Raw genomic sequence first — 19,259 nt, forward strand, 5'->3', positions numbered from 1 at the left:
CGGCCCGTCCTATCCCACCGGGGGTCCCTCACGTGCCGGTTCGCCCCCCTTCTCCCTCCCTCCCTCCCCGCAGCGAGGGGAAAGACGCTCTCCCGGCCGGACGAACGCCCTCGCCCGCCCCGGTCACCTTCATGGCCGCTTCACCACCGCCACTCTCGCTCCAGCGCCGTCTGCCGCGGCGAAGCCCCCGGCACCGACACCCCCCACCCCCCACCCCCCCGCTACCGGAGCGGGCCCCCGCCCTGCGCGGCGCTCCAGCGGGCCGCCTCACGGAGGGCGGGCCTTCCCGTTGCGCCGCACGCCATTGGTTCTCCCGCCGCCAACAGCGAGCGGGTGGAGCCAATGGGAGGAGAGGACGCGGCAGTGGGTTGGCGGGGGCCGGCGCGGAGGTTCCGCGGGCGCGGAGGTTCGGCGGGTCTCGCGAAAATACCCCTCAAACACGAAAAGAAGGGGCCACTGACAGCTGTAAGTGCGTAAATAGTGATGTCACTGAAATAAGAGAGGACTTTTACCTCACGGTTTTGGGTGATTTGGGGTTTTCCTGTGTATTTAAGCAGAAGTAGATGCCAGGGTAACGAAGGCGGCTGTCATCCGCCCAGTGGGGAGTAAGGGGGTCGGGCAGCAGCCCTGTGCCTCCGCGGGTCTGGGGGCGGATCTGACAGCTGCCAAAATACAGGTGTTTTGGCACCTCTGCGTACAAGCAGTGGTTTGTCACAAAGGTAATTAAAAGCCTCGGTGCTGTAGGCAAAAGGCCAAAGTGGTGATTATTCTACCAAGCCCTTTGGTGATAAGCTTTAAATAATAGAAGGTTTATTATTTAAAAATCCAGTTTCAGCTAGCTTCTAGATCCCGTTGTTATTTTCTCTGCGCTATGAATGGGATACATTAAAAAAAAAAAAAATCATAGGTTGTAAGAACTGAAAGCTTTTTAACCAGAAGATTACATTAAAGAAACCCCAACAATACAAACCTGACCAAGTCTTCAGGAAAGCTTTACATAAGAGCACACAGGGCCAAGAACAAAGGAGGCCTTTGCCAAAAAGAGGGACAGACAAAAGTGGCTGAAAATAAATTTTGACCACAAATCAAATCTACCCATACAAAAGGTTGCATGCAATCTTTACTAATTTCTGCAGAACGGATCTATTTTTAGAGCAAGCCAGATACAAGAACTGAGTCCAAAAAAATCAGTATGTAATTGCCACGAAAATGGCACAGTCTTGGCAGTGTTAGCATCAAGAGCAGATACTTCGTGCAGTCCAACTTCTGCCCTGACGCCATATCTTAATTCAAAATCAGGTCATCTCTTTTTGGAAATGCTTATGCTCCTCGACAAGCTTTTGATATGCTATCAACTTTTACACATGATTTAATAAAAAATGGTGCTTTTTCCCCCAATAATAGCTTGCAATTTTAGTCAACGCAACTGAAAAGATAGTAGAAAAGCCTTGTGAATACAATGTTGGAACAAGCAATGGCACATTTCCCACATTTCTTATGCAAGAGATTGCTTTAAGACTCCTTAAGAAATATCAGTACAGTCTGTTTTTTAAAAACTTCTATGTCACCTAAACTCTGTTGGTTCAGAGAGTCATCCTTGAAGTACCAAATTATACACATATTCTTGTTAATAATCTTACATTAAAACAGGAGAGCTTCTCATGCAGTCGCTGTAAGCAGGGTAAAAGCTCTGTCCCACAGGTGAGCCAAACCAAGCAAAGTCTAAAATTTTTCCTTTAGCTCTGTTAAGGGCTTGCCAACAAGAAATCCTCCCAAACACAGATGTTTTAGGGAGTAACGTGGGCCTGACAGAGCCGAGATCTGGTGACTGTGCTGGCAGCTGCAGTTGCCACTCCCGCCTTAATTTGGGCAGATCTTGATGAATCATCTTCATAACATGTGATCTGAGATCACTTTTAACGCAGTAGCGTGTCTAAATTGTAACCACATAGACTGTTTTTAAACAAGGATCTTTAACTCCGCCAGCTACTCTGTGGCTGAAAAGAAGCATTTGCAGAGGTTCTATTAATAAAAGACTTGCCCTCACTGAGCCTTCTGGATCGTGCCAAAGAAGCATTAAAAGATTTAAATCTATTAATGCTAGATGTCCCATTTACTTCTGCCATGAAATAACAAGTGATGATGACTCGCTGCAGCTCGGTAATCCCCCAAGGTTTTACACATCATGAGAGAGCGAGGTAGAGAAGTGATTCTTACCAGGAATATTCATTTGTTTTTCATGTAACAATTTGCAAAATTTTGTAGTAAAGTTTAAAAAAAAAAAAAAAGCTGGGCTTTATTTGGGAATTTCAGATTGGATATTAATACCTATAGGAAGAATCGTTACAGTATTCACTTTTTATACCAGAGAGGCACGATACTTTGGAAGTAGCTTTGTGAAGGTTTTCAGATTACAGAGACTCAGTTCGACAGATTCAGCATTGCGCTAAATATCCCCAAACCCAGACGGTAGCTGTTTCATACTTCATAAGCTCAGGCACGTCACTTGGGCTTGAGCCTAGTTTTGGTAAGATAAAAGATTACTTTCTCAATTGCATCACCTAATCTTGAATTTAATATGACCAAAATAATCTCTTGCTGCTTATTTAGAGAGCTGGGTTTTAGGTGTGCGAGTTTATTTAAATATGCTTAAAAACGATAGTCTAAATGTTCTCCATACCACACCCTGAAGGATTGTCAGCAGAGTTCGCACGTTGGCTTCAGAGAATTACATGGAAATGTCAGAACCAGATGTCTGTCATTTCCTTTTTCCTCCAAGTTCTGCACATGCTGGCTGCAGCCCGGCCTTTATCTCATCTCCTGCCCCTCCCTGCCAAGCCACTCCACCATTTTGGTGTTTCCGCCCAAGCCGTCATACTTTATTTTCAGGAAATGTCAGCAAGTTGACCTTTGTAATATAATAGCTGTGTTTTTTTTCCCAGGGTTTATATTCAGATATAGTTTGATGAGTATTAGTTCACTGAGGGCTAGGAAGGTATCATTAATTATGCCAGCGACAACTAACTACAACATTAAGTTTCTTAAATGTAAATGTATTCTAGAAAATTACTCCACGCTTGGTTCACCTCTTCCTCCTCTCACCACACCCAGGCACGAGAATCAGGAGGAACTCAACTGAAATCCCCGGGGACATGCAGATCTATAATAATATTGAGTTTTGGTTTGCTCTCGCTTACAAAAATGAGAACTATTACAATAACAGGAGTGTTTTCTTTGGGAACACGATGCCTTAATGAAGTACTTTAACAAGTCCTTGAGAAAACAAAAACTTATGTGTGGAAGTATCTTTATCGCATCACAATTAATTTGCAAGAAACCCAAGCGAACAGGAGCGAATTCAGTCCCCGGTGTTCTCCGGTCGCCCCAAGCAAACGCTCGCATCAGAGCCCGGATCAAGTTTCCCCGTTTTGTCCGGCGAATCCCCTCCTGGACTCTTCCGCGGCCGGCCCCACCGAGCCGCCGGCCGCGGTCCCTGTGGCGGGAGCGGCGCGGAGGCCGGTGTCAGTGGAGGAGCCGTGACCAGCCGCTGGCCTGCGGCTGTTAACGGGCTGCGGCTCAGCCCACGCAAGACGCTGGCCGTAGCTCGCCACAGCCCACAGCCTGGTGGACGGCTGCGGCGCGGTGCAGCGCAGCACGCCCGACCGCCCTGCGCGGCCGCCCCCGCCGTTCGCCCGCTTACCTCCAGGCGGCGCCGCGCGGATCCTTCTCTCCCCGGAACGTTTCTCCTGGGCTCGGGCCGACAGCCGGCCCCGCTGTAGCGCCGCACAGCCCCTCCTCCGATTGGCCGCGGGGCTGCTCGCGTCATGGCGACGGCGGCGGCGATTGGCCGGCGGGCGAGCCCGGTTTCCCGGGCGACGGGGCGGGCGGCCGGTGGCGGCCGGTTGCCGCCATGGCGAGCGTGCACGAGAGCCTCTACTTCAACCCGATGATGACGAACGGCGTGGTGCATGCCAACGTCTTCGGGATCAAGGACTGGGTCACCCCCTACAAGATGGCGCTGCTGGTGCTCCTGAGCGAGCTGGGCCGCGCCGGCGCGCAGCTCGGCCTGCTGGAGCGGCGGCGGCTCAACCGGCTACTGCTGCCGCTGCTGCAGGTCGGGGGCGGGCCCCGAGGGGGAGGGAAGGCGACCCCAAGGGGCCGCTTGTGTTGTGGCCTGTCGCGACATATCGCTCTCCTCCCCAGGGCCCTGACATGCCGCTGTCGCGACTGCTCAAAGCCATCGAGGAGTCCTGCTCGCACCTGGCCAGCTCCGTGCACATCAGGTGGGCGCCGGGGCCGCGGCCCGCCCTCTGGAAACCCTTAAACCGTGTCCCTGCCATCGGGGAGGGGAGGCGAGGCGAGGCGAGGGGAGAGCAGCTGAGGGTCGGGCCCCGGCCCCCGCTGTGGAGGGAGGCACGAAGTCGCAGCGAGCCAGGCTTCCCTGCGGCTGGAGGCCGAGGAAAGGCTTGTGTCGTTCAGTGAAGCCCTTCCCTCGTGTGGTTTCTGTATCCTGTACTGCAAACGTGAAAACTCCACCGCCACAGCCAGTATTTCTGTGAAAGATGGGTGAGCTGTTACATGCGTGCTCTGCGCTACCCGTATCTACTCTGATCTCTGTGAAGAAGTGCTCTGAAATGTGTAAATGTATAGTTAAAATGTCATACGTTTGGGAGCAAAAATGTACTTCTACAGTTTTCTTAGTTTTCGTCAATACGTTCTGAAAGGCACACAAGCCAAGCGTCGGAGTTTTAAAGTTGCTGTGATATGGAAGATCTAACTAACTCAGTAAAGCTAACTCGCTAAACAGCAACAGTTTAAAAAATCAGTCTATTTTGGGTTCCTAATTGTTTCATCGAAAGAATAACAATATTTTCTAACTGTTCTCTTTATTTAAAGAACTGTTTAAAAAAGAAAAAAACCCCAAACCTGATTATTATTGTGCTTATTATTAATATTCAATATATTTCGATTTGGCTCGTGTATAAAAATCTTCTGGGCGTCATGAATTAGCTACCACTTGGTTCTGTTTCTCTTCACTCATCTGTACCTGAAATAGAAGAATATTTTATTTGATGCATATTATTAATATCCTAAAAAAAAATGTGGTTTACTTTCCCTGTTTAGGTTAAAACTTATGGCAGAAGGAGAATTGAAAGATATGGAACAATTTTTTGATGACCTTTCAGATTCATTTACAGGGACAGAGCCGGAAGTTCATAAAACAAGTGTAGTAGGTAACTAATTGTTATCCGTACACTATATTTGATGTGGTATCTATCACTGATGTAATTCATTCAGGATACAGCTTTTTTTTTCTTTTTGGGGAGGTGTAGAGATTGCATAATATGATTTTTCTCTTGCTCAGATGTTTCATATTAACCAATAACTTTGTGTATTGTGCAGTTCTTACTGATCTTAAGGATTTTTCTGTGATCAGATAGTCTGTGAGATTTGCCACTAATTAATACCAGATTTATACCCTGCAAAATTGACTTTTATCAATTGGTAGGCTGAGATGAGACACTTAAGCAAAATTTAATGTGATTTAAGCTTCTGCTTATTACGATTTCTAGTCTCCTCTCTGAAACAGCACCCTTACAGACAGGTGTCATAACAGATGTTTTCCTTTGCAGGTCTGTTTCTGCGCCATATGATCTTGGCATACAATAAGCTTTCTTTTAGTCAGGTCTATAAACTTTACACTGCACTTCAGCAGTACTTTCAAAATGATGAGAAAAAAAATGGAATTGATGAGAGTGATATGGAACTGACAAATACAGAAGAACTGGAGGGGAAAATGGAGAAAGAAGAACTTGATGCACCTTTAAGGTGATATATTAATATTAAAGTCTTTCCCAATTCTTAAGAGAATTAGTCTTATTTCAGATTACTTCTATACACATCAGAGTAAACGTAAGCTTTTTCCAGCTCAAGATGCTACTCCTGTTAAACCTCCCAAACTCCACAAATGCTCATCTAGGCCCCATGCATGTCCTATCATTAACGTCTTCAGCTGCGATATTGAGATGTAGTGTACTGTAATCTTGTATTTTTTTTAAAGCCTCATACACTGGCAGAGCTGGGTGTCCTCTCCATTTCCTTGGTGCCACCATGTGGTAACACTTGTAAATGGCAACAGTTCTGCTCCGTGTCTTGTAGATGGCCAGTACCCCATCCTTTTAGGGAATCGCAGGCTAAAGGCCAGATGCTGCCCACAGTTTCCTTCAGTACAGCCCGCTGCTGAATGTCTTCTCTGGTTGTGCTAGTCTGTGATGTGCTAAAGCTGTTGGAGAGGTCACTCTTGCTTCCAATAAGCAATGTTTTTGGTTTCTCTTTTCGCCCTTCTCCAAATAAAAGAACTCGTGTCTATTTACATCAAAAATGAGAAGCAAATACTGACACTTTTCACCTGGTAGAGAGGTGCTCCACTATAAGAATAATCCTAGAAGCATTTTGTGTATCCATATATTTAAAATTTACTTTCTAAACAGTCTTTATATAAACTTGTCCTTGTGCATGCTCTGCTACAGCATGAGTCAGTTAACAGCTTTTGGAATCTGGCTGTATGCTGTGGTTGCTGTCTTTCCACGGAATAAACTTCTGTCTGCACTTGCAGAGCAGCTGTTTTCTGGAGTGATGTATGTGGCCAAAGTGCCAGTTCATTTCATTGTGACTATCTTCAGAAGAAAGGAAAAGCAGAACAAAGCCATTTGAATATGTCAACCTCAACTCTTCTGTCTGCTGTTTTTCTTTGGGTTTTCACGTGTATTTAGGGTAACATTCATATTGACTACCGTCTCTGCAGGTTGAAGATTACAACTAAAGTGTGTGAAATCATTTGAATTACTAACTTTGATGTAGCAGATTTCATTATTTATTAAGTTGTCTCCTTCTAGTTTCCTTTCATGCTTTGAGCTATAATATCTCATAAAACTTTAGAAAGCAAAAGCGTGGAGTGTCTGATAAAATGTATTTCCTTGTATTCTATTTCATTGCCCTTGTTTCTAACCAGAGTGCTTCTTATCAGGGAAGAAGAGATATCTTGCAGTGGGCCTCTTTCCCAGAAACAAGCAGAGTATTTTCTTTCTCAGCAGGTATGTTATTTCTGAATAAAGTGGACTAAATGATCCATAACATGAATTTCACCTTCAATTTTATCCACAGTGTCAGACACAATGTTTTCTTAGATCTGTTAAAGATTTGTTGATATTTTGCGTGTAGTTGCTCAGTATGAGCACTTGGGGCTAAAAGTGTTTTATCTAGACATGTACATCATATGATGGTATTTGATTCTGGGAAGGTCACGTCCATTCTGACTACTCGCCTCAGATTTGATGTCTGTGAAATGTGCAGTTTTGTTGATTATTCCAGCTGGTAAATACAAAATGGAGCAGAAATACAGATGGGCACAAATGTCAGTGAATGCACTGCATGCTTATAATAGCTTGCTAAAAAAACAAAATACATATAATATGTGAAGTTTCATATACATTTTAAAAGTTCAAAGCAACTTCTCAGTCCCATTAGGCTCTATACTGTTAGGAGTTGTTGAATCTGGTAGCCTGATCATGGCAAGGCTCCTGCAGCTCCATGACCCCCAGTGCAACCAGTGTTGAAGCTGAGCATGCTGTCTGTTATCCCGTTCCCCTGTCTGTCTGATGAGGATGAAGGTCCATTAGTGTGAAATATATACAGGTGTACGCTCTTGTATGCACGTGCTCTCTCTCTTGATTCCACCAGTAACTGAGCTTATACACTCAGTTTATCAAGTAACTGGTCCCTGGATTGTCTTGTCTCCAGTTGCCTCCACAGAAAGACATGACACGCATACAAATGGATCTCTCAGTTGACCCAGAGGCCCCACAGTCTCTCCATTGGTTGGCTTGGGACCTCCTGGTTGGCCTGGACTTCCTCCAGTTGTTTCATTCAGAGAAACATATCTGGCCCAGTCTTACAGCTGTTTCAATATTTGGCTCTCAAGCTGCTTATCCTACTTTCTGCCTAGTCCAGCTCACCAGCGGTCACCCACTGACATGCACGCTCTCACTTGCTCCAGTTGCTGGCACTACAGACACACGGACCTCTGCGCCCTGTGGTCCCCACTCCAGTTGCTGGCACCACAGGCAGACAGACCCCTGTGATCTAGCTCCAGTTGCTGGTGCTTCAACCTCCATAAACACACGCATGCGGAATAGGGGACCCCTTATCCAGGAGTAGAGTTAGAAATGGGGTTGAATGAGAAGACGAGACAGACTGCAGTGTTCTGGTCAGGGTATGGATTTAAACTGCAGTGGTGTTCTGTTATACTGTGTTTTTTAGCTGGTGTGATTTTTGTAGAGTATTTGTTACTGGTATGTATAATTTTTTTTCCCCCTCCTAATTAGAATATTATGTGGGAATCGGGATATTTAGGAGGGGTCTGAAATTTGAAGTCTTTTTATTATTCAGTATTCAGTAATGCTTATTCTAGTAACTAGATTGTTGTAATTTTTTATTAATTGATCTACTTGCCGAAGCAAACTATGGATTTACTTTTATTTAGTTTCCTGGGTTCTTTGTGAGAAGATAAATGCAATTCCAGTGAGTGATCTGTTGTATTAGTTCTTCAAAGAGAAACTTAGACAGGATTCTTTAAGTACCTTTGAATAAGCTTTTCTTTTACTTGATCTCTCTGATCTCTGGAAGGTGAATGCTATAATGTAGTATAGAATAAAACTGCCACTGATGTTTCAGTGTCATAGTAGACAGAACTGTTACAAAATCTTCTTTAATGTTCTCTCCAAGCAGATAACAAACTGACAAGCATGTATTAAAATATATTTGTAACCCTCCAGTTTGAGTTACTTATCTTACTTTTAGTTTTCAATTTTTATTCCAGGCTTCTTTATTAAAGAACGATGAAACAAAGGCTCTTACTCCAGCATCTTTACAAAAGGAATTGAACAACTTGTTAAAATTTAATCCAGACTTTGCTGAAGCAGTAAGTATCTTTTTCTTCATCCAAAATGGTTGTAAAGGGATTTCTTAACTCTAGGATGGGATTATTTGGGAGTAATTTATTCTATATTGAAATACAAGCAGATGATAAAAATGTGAGTAAGTTGCATGTAAATGTTTAGTAATTCAGACTGAAACTCCTGAAGGTACAGAAACCTTAATTAAGCTAAGTACTTAACCACATGTCTAGCTTTATGTACGGATATAATCCTCTTAATTTTGGTGGGACTATGTGATTGCCTTCTTGTTCAACTAAATCTAAAACTTATTTCTTTTTACACATGCTTTCCTAAGAAATTTCAGGCTTCATACTCCCATAGTTTAAAAATCAGTATTAAGTGCAATATCTGTTGATTTGCTTACTGGTGTTCAGTTTACTTCTGGTGCTTAATAGCAATTTATACTGAAAGCAACAGACAACTCACGTTGAGCGTTGGTTCCAGACCTATGCTGTGAGCATTTGCCTTGTTCCTCAACAACTTATTCTTGAGCAAGTGCCATGAGTTCCCAGTCAGCTCTTTCCTGCCTTACTTTCTAACTCTTCCTCCCAGTAGCCCTGGGCTGAGGCAGACAGGATTTTCCTTGCTCTCGTTTGGAGACAAGGGCTGCCATAGCAGGGGCTGGACTTCACAACTGCAGAAGTCCTCTCCAGTGTTCTGTCTGTCTGACGTAAAGTGTTGTCCTGCCCAGGTCTCCATGCCAAGAAGAAAATACATAGTTTTAGCATCTACTTTCTATCTGCATGGCATTTGGAAGCAGTGCTCATGCTTCTGAGTATCTTTCTGAGTGCAGACACAGTGGGAGTCATGCCTCCATTCCCACTCTCGCTTAGCACATAAATACAGGGATTCTACCTGTGTAGAGGTCTCAGACGGGGTGGGATTATTCTGACGGCCAGACCTTGGCCTATGGGACACCATTTGGAAGATCCTGTTATGGAAAAAGAGCAATTTTATCCAAGATTTACAGGAATTCTGCATGGGTAGTATCAGTATCGCTGCAACTTCTGATCAAGCGCTTTCCTGGCCATACGGTATTTCATGGTTGCACTTGGTAAGCAACCTTTCCCAGCAAGAATACGTATAGTAATTACAAACAAAACCTTTGTTTTAATTGTTCTGTATAGTTAAAGCTGATTTTGCTTCAATTTTTAGCATTATTTAAGCTACTTAAATAGTCTCAGAGTGCAAGATGTCTTCAGTTCAACACACAGCCTCCTTCATTATTTTGACCGTTTAATTCTCACTGGAGCAGAAAGCAAAAGCAATGGGGATGAAGGTTACGGTCGGAGTCTGAGATACGCTGCTCTGAATCTAGCTGCACTGCACTGTCGGTTTGGCCATTAGTAAGTTAATATATTGTACTGCACAACTAAAATTCATCTTGTTGCATCTCGTGAGTGCTGATAGACCTTTTGTTCATTCTGAAAATCTGTTCAGGAGAAGAAGGGACTTTCTGTAATTTGATAAGAGCTATAGTTGCATTGGGATTTTCTTGGGAATCTTGATTTGTTTTGGTTTGTTTTTGTTTTGACATTTATTTGGTTTCCATATAACTGAGCCATCTACAGCTGGGTAAGAGTTGACATTTGTCTGTGTCCGGTTCTCAATTGCTACATTTCCATGACCTCAGAAAGGTCAGTGGACATGAATGCCTGTTTTCAGCTATATTCTCAAGAAAGTGTGGTTGGTTTTCTGTTAACATCCAAATCAACATAGAGCTGATGATCTGGAAAAAGAATAATTTAAAAAAAAAAAAGCCATCTCAGCTTTTTTTGTTTTAAAATGCCATAGGGGTCAGTGTTATTTTATTGATAAAGCTGGCTTACCCATCTCCATATATGGTTTGCATTTATTGACTGCTGCCTGGATGCATCATGTAAAAGGACTGGAGATGGGAAGGACATCTGCAAAATTCAGAGCAACAACATTTTCTGCACAGGCAGATACTTAACGTTGCCCCTGTACAAACAATAACTTGGCACATTGGCATGTACAGGGTTTGAAAGCCCACTTAGGGGTTACAGTTGCATTTTTGTAGTGGCTTGCAGATGCCGTCTTGCTTATTATCCTCAAGAATAGAATATATTGTTGAAGTGCTAGGAGGGAAATACAGGCTTTCTCAGCAGTCTGTTAAATCAGTTATCTTCTGAGTGCGATATGCATAATTTAGATTAATATACCTCTGTATTATAATGCTATATTTTAAGCACTGTGGGAGTACTAATACATTCTCCCTTTTTGTTTGCTGATAGCCAACAGGCTGAACTTGCACTTCAGGAAGCCATCCGAATTGCACAGGAGTCTAATGACCATGTTTGCTTGCAGCACTGCCTGGTAAGGTAGCTGTGTTGAAAAGAGGGTTAAGTCACCTTTGTCTCTGTTATCTGAGCCTTTGCTCAGTGAACTGTTGCAAAACTGCTCTTACAGTAGTATCTCGTCAAATGCATCAGTAATTTAAATATGACTGTCCAACAGTGGGGTGCTTCTGGCAGGTGGGTCACCCAGAGCAACAAACTGTAGGGACATCATGGGATGGTTTTGTTGCAACTCAGGATTACTGTCTTAAACAGGAGTTGTGATCCCAGAGTACTAAGATCTTGGTACTAACCTTGAAGTTTGTCTCTTTAAAACATGTAAGACTAAAGTATTTCATAAACTTCCTCTTTACTGTCTGTTGGGATTCTCAAAGAGTAATCAGCCTTCCTTCAAACAAACAGAAGGGAGGGGGGAAAGACTTGGATTCCTCTTTATTTTGTTCTGTAATTAACATTATTGGTATAATGAATTGGCATCAGTGGTATCAAACTCCTGAGATACTGTTTTCCACGATTAACTGTATGATGGGGTTTCTGTGCATTACTGTGAATCTCCAGCATTGACTGCTGTCAAGCCAGTGTCCCACCCTAGCTGCACTTTTGATGTATTTTGCTGTGCAGCATTTAATAGGAGTTGCCTTAGTATCATACTAATTCTGAAGAGTGGTTTATATTTCCAGTGAATTTTTGTGCATTCTGTGCAAAAAGTAAGAGAAGTTGAAAGTGCTGCAGCCATTAGCTATTTGCAATGAGATTTTAACTTTTTTCCCTTACTAGAGCTGGTTGTACATCTTGGAACAGAAGATATTTGATAGCTGTGTTCTGCTGGAGCACTCTGTAAACAAATCTTTACATTTTGGTTTGCCAGTAAGTCCATTTCATTTATCCTTAACTTTATTCTAGGACAATCACATGTGGCGAGGGGAGCGTGCATGATAGGGTTTTGGGTCTTGTGGCTGCATTGTTCAAAATATGTAACTGAATTTAAACAAATCTATTTTAACACTCCAAAATCTAGCTGTTTCTATTATTTTTACTCTTCATATTAACAAACCAGAGTTCAGTTGCTTTAATGCCAGTGCATTATTGCAAGGCTCACTGTTTTTCCTTCTAACTTCTTTGTTTTTCAGGCAGAAAAACTCTCTGTGGCTACTAGCGTGGCCCCATGCACCGTTTCAGCCTTAGGCCTGCAGCGCAATCTGCTGGTGCTTGAGGGAGGTTCTTATGCCTCCGCCTTTCCCAAAACTCAGTGCTGATGCCTCTGGCAGGGCTTTGAACACATTTACTTGTATGGCTCTGTCCCAGCTGTGAAACCTTGCAAGGCAGCCCTCCCCTTAGATGGTTTTGTGCCCTCAATCTGTTGGCTGTTAATGTTTACTTCTGTCTTCCCCAAGATCTGCAATCTGTTTGAGAGAATTGTTCTAAGAGTAACTAAACTGCTGATGTTGGGAGGTGAGAGCAGACATGGCCACTTGGTGGGGAAGGGGAGGGAAGGCTCTGTGTTTTCACAGCTGTTTCATCATTGGAGAAATTCAGGTACAAGTCCTGTCATCCTCTTTAAGACTTCTGTGTGGGGGAGTGGAAATTACCTTTCACATCTAACACAATGGCATTCACATATGTGTGGGTGTGCATAAGTAGGTATTTAAAGAAATGCCTGGAGCGGTGTTCCTTTGTCTGTGCTGAATAACATCACCTCTTTTTTCTTTGGGAGTTTTTTCTTAGTTTAGAACTCTTGCTCTGGTGTAATTTGCAAACTGTCCTGTACTCTGTTGTCTTTCAGTGCTGTTGTTTCGGTTTTTTTTTCTTCTTCCCAGTACCTTGCTTCCCTGGGAATACAGTCCTTGGTTCAGCAAAGAGCTTTTGCAGGAAAGGCTGCCAACAAACTAATGGATGCCTTAAAAGATTCTGATCTGTTGCACTGGAAACACAGCTTGTCAGAGCTTATTGATATTAGTATAGCACAGAAGACTGCCATTTGGAGATTATACGGCCGCAGGTATTTTGTTTCTTTGGAACTCTCGGGTTAGCTCATTGTACTTGTTAGCACATAATGCATTTTGAGTTATTTATATAGGTGTAACAAGTGACTGTGTCTCTCCAGTGCACTAAAATAAAGCAATCAGGCTGTGATTCAGTACAGACTGAATGCAATTATTTCCATTCTCTTGTGTTCCTTTAAAACTCATACTGGAGAAGAGATTGAGTTCCCATTTAGTAGTGGCAAGTAGATCATAAGTTGTTCCTGTGCCCCCATTTTCAGCATCTCAGTGCTTAGACTGTGTGCAGCTTTCGGTATGTAGTACTTGGTGTGCCTGCATTGTCCAGAGTTCCTGGATGGCAGTTGTTTTTCAAGTTTTCATTCTCCCCCAGGCCTCTGGCTTACCAGAAAACATAGACTGTTGTCATAACAAGACCATAGATAAAAAATGATTGTTGTTTGTTGCTTGAAAGCTAAAAGATGTTTCTCTTGCACAAGCACCATGGCACTTCAACAAGCCCAAACACTGCTGAGCATGAACAGTCTGGAGGCTGTGAACGTGGGCGTTCAGCAGAATAACACAGAGTCCTTCGCTGTGGTATTGTGTCACCTGGCTGAGCTACATGCAGAGCAGGTGAGTTTTATGGCTAGTTGCACAAAATGTCATTTAGGTGAGAGGATGTGTGGGTGTTATTGACAGAGAAGGCAAGACTTGACTTGTGTTTTGTTCTGCCTTTAATGTCTGTATTGGGGGTGAATAAAATGCAGCGTTTTTGTTTGGCAAGTTCTTTCTGTGAAGGTTGTGTTGAAATCAAGGGGAGTGGTGCTTGTCCCAGTGTATGTTAATCAGAGTGCTGTTTCTGTGTTACAGGGATACTTTGCAGCTGCTTCTGAAATATTGAAACACCTAAAGGAAAGATTCCCTCCCAACAGTCAGCATGCACAGGTAGAATATTTATAATTTAGCCTGTAAATTATATACTATTATACAACAGGATCTGAATTCCATTGTATCTGAATTCTTTCCTCCATCTGCCTTGGGCTATACATTTGCTAATTTCACTTGGCTCATGACCTCACGGGAAGCTGTGCAGCACAAACTTTTCTACAAAAGCATGAAAAAGAAGCCTCTGTTGTTTTAAGACTGGCGAGACATTTATCTCACCACAGGCTCCTAAGAAAAAGCTGTTTAAGTAGAAATGTCATTGACAGAGGAATATACAGGTCCCTCATAAGCACATACAGGAATTAAATGCTCTGCATTGATTTGGAGCTTCAAAGTTCTGTTTGTTTAGTGCTACTTATTTTGACATATTACAATCCCAAAATAACTGAGAGAATAGGCTGGGTTATGTGTGACTCTGGGAAACACATTAACTCTTGAGTCTATAAGATAGTATTTACCTTGACGTGTTCAAGATTCCATTAAATATAGTTTGGTCCTTCTCTTTTCATTACAGAACAGGTCTACTGTTTCAAAGCATTAGTAATGATTTAAAAGAGCTTCTTTACTTAAAATGCAGTCAAATAGGTGAGCTTTGGTATTGAAACATTAGTCCAGACCTGAGCATTTCCGCTGAGGACAGTAATTTAGTAAATCCAGTAATTGGATAATTGGACAGTGGAGTTAGTTGTGTCTAGACGTAAATATCCATAGGGGAAAATAAAAAGTAACTTTTAACTTGGGATTAGAAAATGAGCAGGCACAACTTCTAAAACTTGTTCCTGGATGTTCTTTGTTTAGCTTTGGATGCTGTTTGATCAGAAAATACAGTTTGAGAGAGCCATGAACGATGGCAGATACCATATAGCAGATTCTCTTGTAGCAGGAATTACAGCACTTAATAGCATTGAAGGCATATACAGGTAAGAAATCATGAATCTGCATACACTTGCAGGTGTGTCCCATGAAGATAATGAAAAATTTAGCAGAATAATTGCTGGCAGTCACATGTGCTTACATGTTCTTCCCTTTCCAGAACTAATTATGGTCATGTTGTCTAACCTGTAGTGCTTATTCCATTAGAGTATGTCCTGCAATAGTAACGTCTAGTTGTTTCTTTGGACATTTTAAGAACTGGAATAGCACTGCTGAAGTTGGTGTTATTCTAGAGCTGTAGATCTGTTGTGAGAACGCAAAATACTTCTTCAAAATCTGCCGTGGTGACTGTACTCAAACCTAAGCACAAAGCAGAATTTTATGTCAAATAGCTAGGGATCTCGGGCCTAGTCTCAACTCTGCTATAGTAAGAGAGCTTGAGTGTCTTCATCTGTGTCCTGGTTTCTAGATCTACAAAATGGAACAATATGATTTTCACTCGCCCTAATGGGTTCTTGTTTCTAAATGAGAATGACATGTTAGAAATGGGTAGGGTTAAAATTTGTTATTTGGTGAGTATGAAAAACAGCTTACTGTTAAAAGCAATTTGTTGTTGATTTTCAGTGAGGCAAAACACCTAAAAACATAGCCAATGCCAGTAAGCCAGAAGATCAGTACTCAAGCTGTGGGACCTGATGCTTGTCCTTCTGGAATTGGACTGTTTGTGATTTCCCTGATCTTTAAATAGTCTACTTGGTGTCTGGGTTCAGGGCATTTGTACACATCCCCTACTGCTGGGTATTTGTTTTTTATTTCCCTGTTCTTGCTTTTTCTCTGTTGCTCCATATCCTTGTTAGCTCAAGCCAATTTTAGCTACTTTACCTCATACCTGTTTTTCTTACAAATAATTACTTGTGCTTTCCAGCGTGCATGCCCTCCCACTTCTGCTGTCTCTTTGGCCTTGGGTTTTGGCAATCCCTGTTTTCTGTCTAAAGCTGTTTTAGGAGTTTGATCCTTTCTGCTGTGAGTTGTCCAGTTGGATTCAGAGATACCTGTTTTTCCCCTGCTGGTGTGTATAGCATGCATACACTTTGCCAGAATGCCATTCTGTGGTTACAAGAAACAGAGGTCACAAAATAGAGACCTATTTTACTGTGTTCCGAAGAGCAGAATTGTATCTAAAATATAAAAATACGATCAGTGATGTTTTCTTTCTACCACGGCAGAAAAGCCATTGTATTGAAAGCCCAAAATCAAATGTCAGAGGCGCACAAACTTTTGCAGAAGTTGTTGATCCACTGCCAGAAAATCAAGAACACTGAGATGGTGATTAGGTAAGAGTGTTTCATTTTCAGAGTATTAAAGCCACTATGCAGTGATCAGAATCAGCTATTTCAATTTGTCTGTGTTCAGAGTTCACTAGTCTTCAGATTACCTACTATGATTTGGAGATTACAAAATAATTTCATTTATTAATCACAGTCTGGAGGAATCCTCAAAATATTGTGGAATTGAAACCTAGTCATCTTTAATATGTAAATTAAAAGGTAGTAAACTTATTTTAAAGTTCCACGAAGACTTACGGAAGAGGGAAACACTGCATCCAAAATAAACAGGGAATAGAAATGTATGTGTGTAGTTGTACCTTTGTGCTAACCTTCAGAGTAGTTACAGTGTTATTTAATCTTTTGTATGTTGGCGACATCTCGTCTTAAGAGTGTAATTGAAGCTTATTGTATATGCAGTAATGTAATTCACAAAAAAATCAATACTATTATGGATGGAATAATTGTTGAGGAAATAAGCGGACATTTTTGTTCAAAAGAAAATGTTTGTAATTCTTTCCCCCTGTTTTGGTTAGCGTGCTGCTGTCAATAGCAGAGCTCTACTGGAGATCTTCATGTCATACCATAGCATTGCCTGTCCTGCTGCAGGCTCTTGCCCTCTCTCGAGAATATAGTCTACAGTACTTGGCTTCTGAAACTGTGCTGAACTTGGCTTTCTCCCAGGTATGTCTGATTTGTGTTTTCGCAGGGCTGTAGGGCAACATTTATTCTGGGGAGCTCTGGATACCATTTTTATTCCTGTGAGATTTAAGAACACAACCTTGTTGGAATTAAATTATTGATTCTGAAGAAGTCTATTCTAAATGTTGATAATAAATAATAAAAGTTGAGTTTCATGTGTATCACTCAGATATGTAGTTATTGCATATAATTAAGCAGGCAAGCATAAATTGGGCCTGCCTTAATTGCTTCAGTTGTTATTTTTTGTGCTAGTATTTTGGCTTTCTCGTGGCACGGTTTGGCATGTGTTTGAATTAAAAATAATGCTTGTAATGGAGTTCAGTTATATTGTTTATTCTGAGCTGGCAGAGACATGGTTGTCATCACTGACTGCAATGGAGAAGCCGTGCCTAATCATTTCAGACGGTAGCTCATTTCTACTAATAAGTTTTGATTTAAAAGAAGATTGGGGGGGGCGGAATTTACATCCTTGTCTGTAGCGCATTGCATTATTAGAAACAGATGTGGCTTATGTTGGTCTTCTCTGAAGAAGCTGCTCTCACCAGTGGATTCCAGTATTGGACCAGTAAGTATTTCTCTTTCAGCTGATCCTTGGCATTCCTGAACAAGCCCTGAATATTCTGCACACAGCAATAGAACCTGTCTTGGCCCATGGAGCTGTCCTGGACAAAGGCTGCGCCATGTTCTTGGTGGCCAAGTGTCAGGTGGCTTCTGCAGCTTCCTACACTCCACAAAAGAAGATTGAAGGTAGTATGAAGAGTAATTCTCACTGAAACTGCACTCAAAAGCTGAGAAGTGCAAACCACTGTATATATTGGAGTCCTGCTATGTGATCACTGTTAAAAAAAAGTTGAAGTGATACAATAGTGTGTTACCTAGTTATCAGATAGCAAAATTAATTTGGAATTAGTTAGTTATTCAACAGATGCAGTGTTTATAATGGAATCCTGTTTATCTGCATACTTTCACACCCATATTTTGCACCAAAGGCTGATAACAGAAACTAGCTGAAAGACCATGTTGCTAAGACACGAATTGTTTTGAAAAGCTGAGGAATTTATAACTGGGCTCCTTAGAATTGAGCTATATTGCTTGGAGTTGTAACTGTGATATTATCTTAAATATGACTGTCCCCCTTTTTTCGACAGCTTTGGAATCTGCTATCTTGAATCTAAATGAAGCCAAGACTTACTTTGCCAAAGTGGACAGCAAAGAGCAGCTCAGAGATGTTCTCTATTTCCAAGCCCGGCTGTTCCACGCCCTAGGCAAGACCCACGAAAGGAACAAATGTGCCATGTTGTTCCGTCAGTTGCACCAGGAACTGCCAGCACATGGTGTCCCCTTAATCAATGCCTTCAAGTGACGCATTTAAAGATGAGATTTGTTTTCCTGTTTTTTTACAAATGTCTTTTTATTATATTCAGTCATCCGTGTTTCAAAATAACTGCCAATAAATCATGGTCTTCTGTTGAGCAACCTTGCATTTTGTTTGTAATGATTTGAGGGAAGACATAGGTTTCCACCCATTTCAGTTTTATTCTGTACTTGAAATTAAGAATAAGAATCGAATGGGGAAAAAAAGACTCTCTTGACTGCATTATAAACATGCAGAGGGAAGTAGCATAGTCACGATGAAATAATATCTGTTCTTAGTAGTGACATTTTCAGGATCGGTGCCGGCTTTATGAACGCTGGGGTATAAAAAATAGTGGAAAATGTAGGCGAAGCTCCTTTGTGCTCATTTTTAGTGGTATGGAATGGGGAGTCTTATTTAAAACATGTCCTTGCATTTAACCTGTCTACAGTCACTGTTTACTCTGTAGAAACAGATGGTGCTGGCAGAAGGGGAGAAAACAGGATTCAGTTGGAGAGGTCTAACGGTGCAAAGTCCCGGCATTGTTGTTGCACGTGCCCTTGTGCAAGGAGTGGCTGAGAAAAGTAAAGAGTGCTAAACAAAAGCCCCAGCTCAGCTGAAATGTTTTTATTGTATGTGTTCTCCCATAGGTACTGTGTATAATTTACCTGCTCTGGTTTTATGGGTGGATAAATGAACATCACAACTATCCAATATGCTGCTGTTGACTTCTAGTAATTAGATCCTCATTTTGGAAGAAAATT

The 19,259-nt window shown here is 42.1% G+C and overlaps 2 protein-coding genes across 3 annotated transcripts in view; one reads left to right on the top strand and one right to left on the bottom strand.

The window, feature by feature from the left end:
• RNF34 (ring finger protein 34, E3 ubiquitin protein ligase) overlaps nucleotides 1–188 on the bottom strand; it is a 9,445-nt gene extending 9,257 nt beyond the window's left edge. Inside the window, exon 1 of the mRNA XM_010582186.1 lies at nucleotides 128–188. Within this exon, the coding sequence (XP_010580488.1) occupies nucleotides 128–133 (6 nt within the window). The 5' untranslated portion in view covers nucleotides 134–188. The remainder of the gene's footprint in view (nucleotides 1–127) is intronic.
• A 3,666-nt stretch (nucleotides 189–3,854) lies between these two features.
• On the top strand, nucleotides 3,855–18,613 carry ANAPC5 (anaphase promoting complex subunit 5). 2 transcript variants are annotated; one of them, XM_010582187.1, is made up of 17 exons: nucleotides 3,855–4,114; nucleotides 4,204–4,283; nucleotides 5,125–5,234; nucleotides 5,634–5,829; nucleotides 7,028–7,094; nucleotides 8,879–8,980; nucleotides 10,152–10,342; nucleotides 11,252–11,333; nucleotides 12,092–12,181; nucleotides 13,132–13,313; nucleotides 13,794–13,929; nucleotides 14,167–14,241; nucleotides 15,040–15,161; nucleotides 16,341–16,448; nucleotides 16,976–17,123; nucleotides 17,726–17,888; nucleotides 18,290–18,613. In XM_010582187.1, exons 1-17 carry the CDS (start codon nucleotides 3,911–3,913, stop codon nucleotides 18,502–18,504), a joined length of 2,271 nt encoding a protein of 756 aa, XP_010580489.1. In that variant the 5' UTR covers nucleotides 3,855–3,910; the 3' UTR covers nucleotides 18,505–18,613. The 2 variants fall into 2 exon arrangements, with proteins under 2 accessions (XP_010580489.1, XP_010580490.1); XM_010582188.1 differs by lacking the exons at nucleotides 3,855–4,114; nucleotides 4,204–4,283 and adding an exon at nucleotides 4,462–4,566.
• Nucleotides 18,614–19,259: the final 646 nt, after the last annotated feature.

Source organism: Haliaeetus leucocephalus, unplaced genomic scaffold (assembly GCF_000737465.1).
Source record: "Haliaeetus leucocephalus isolate CR32 unplaced genomic scaffold, Haliaeetus_leucocephalus-4.0 Scaffold840, whole genome shotgun sequence".
In the NCBI taxonomy this organism is placed as follows: domain Eukaryota; kingdom Metazoa; phylum Chordata; class Aves; order Accipitriformes; family Accipitridae; genus Haliaeetus; species Haliaeetus leucocephalus.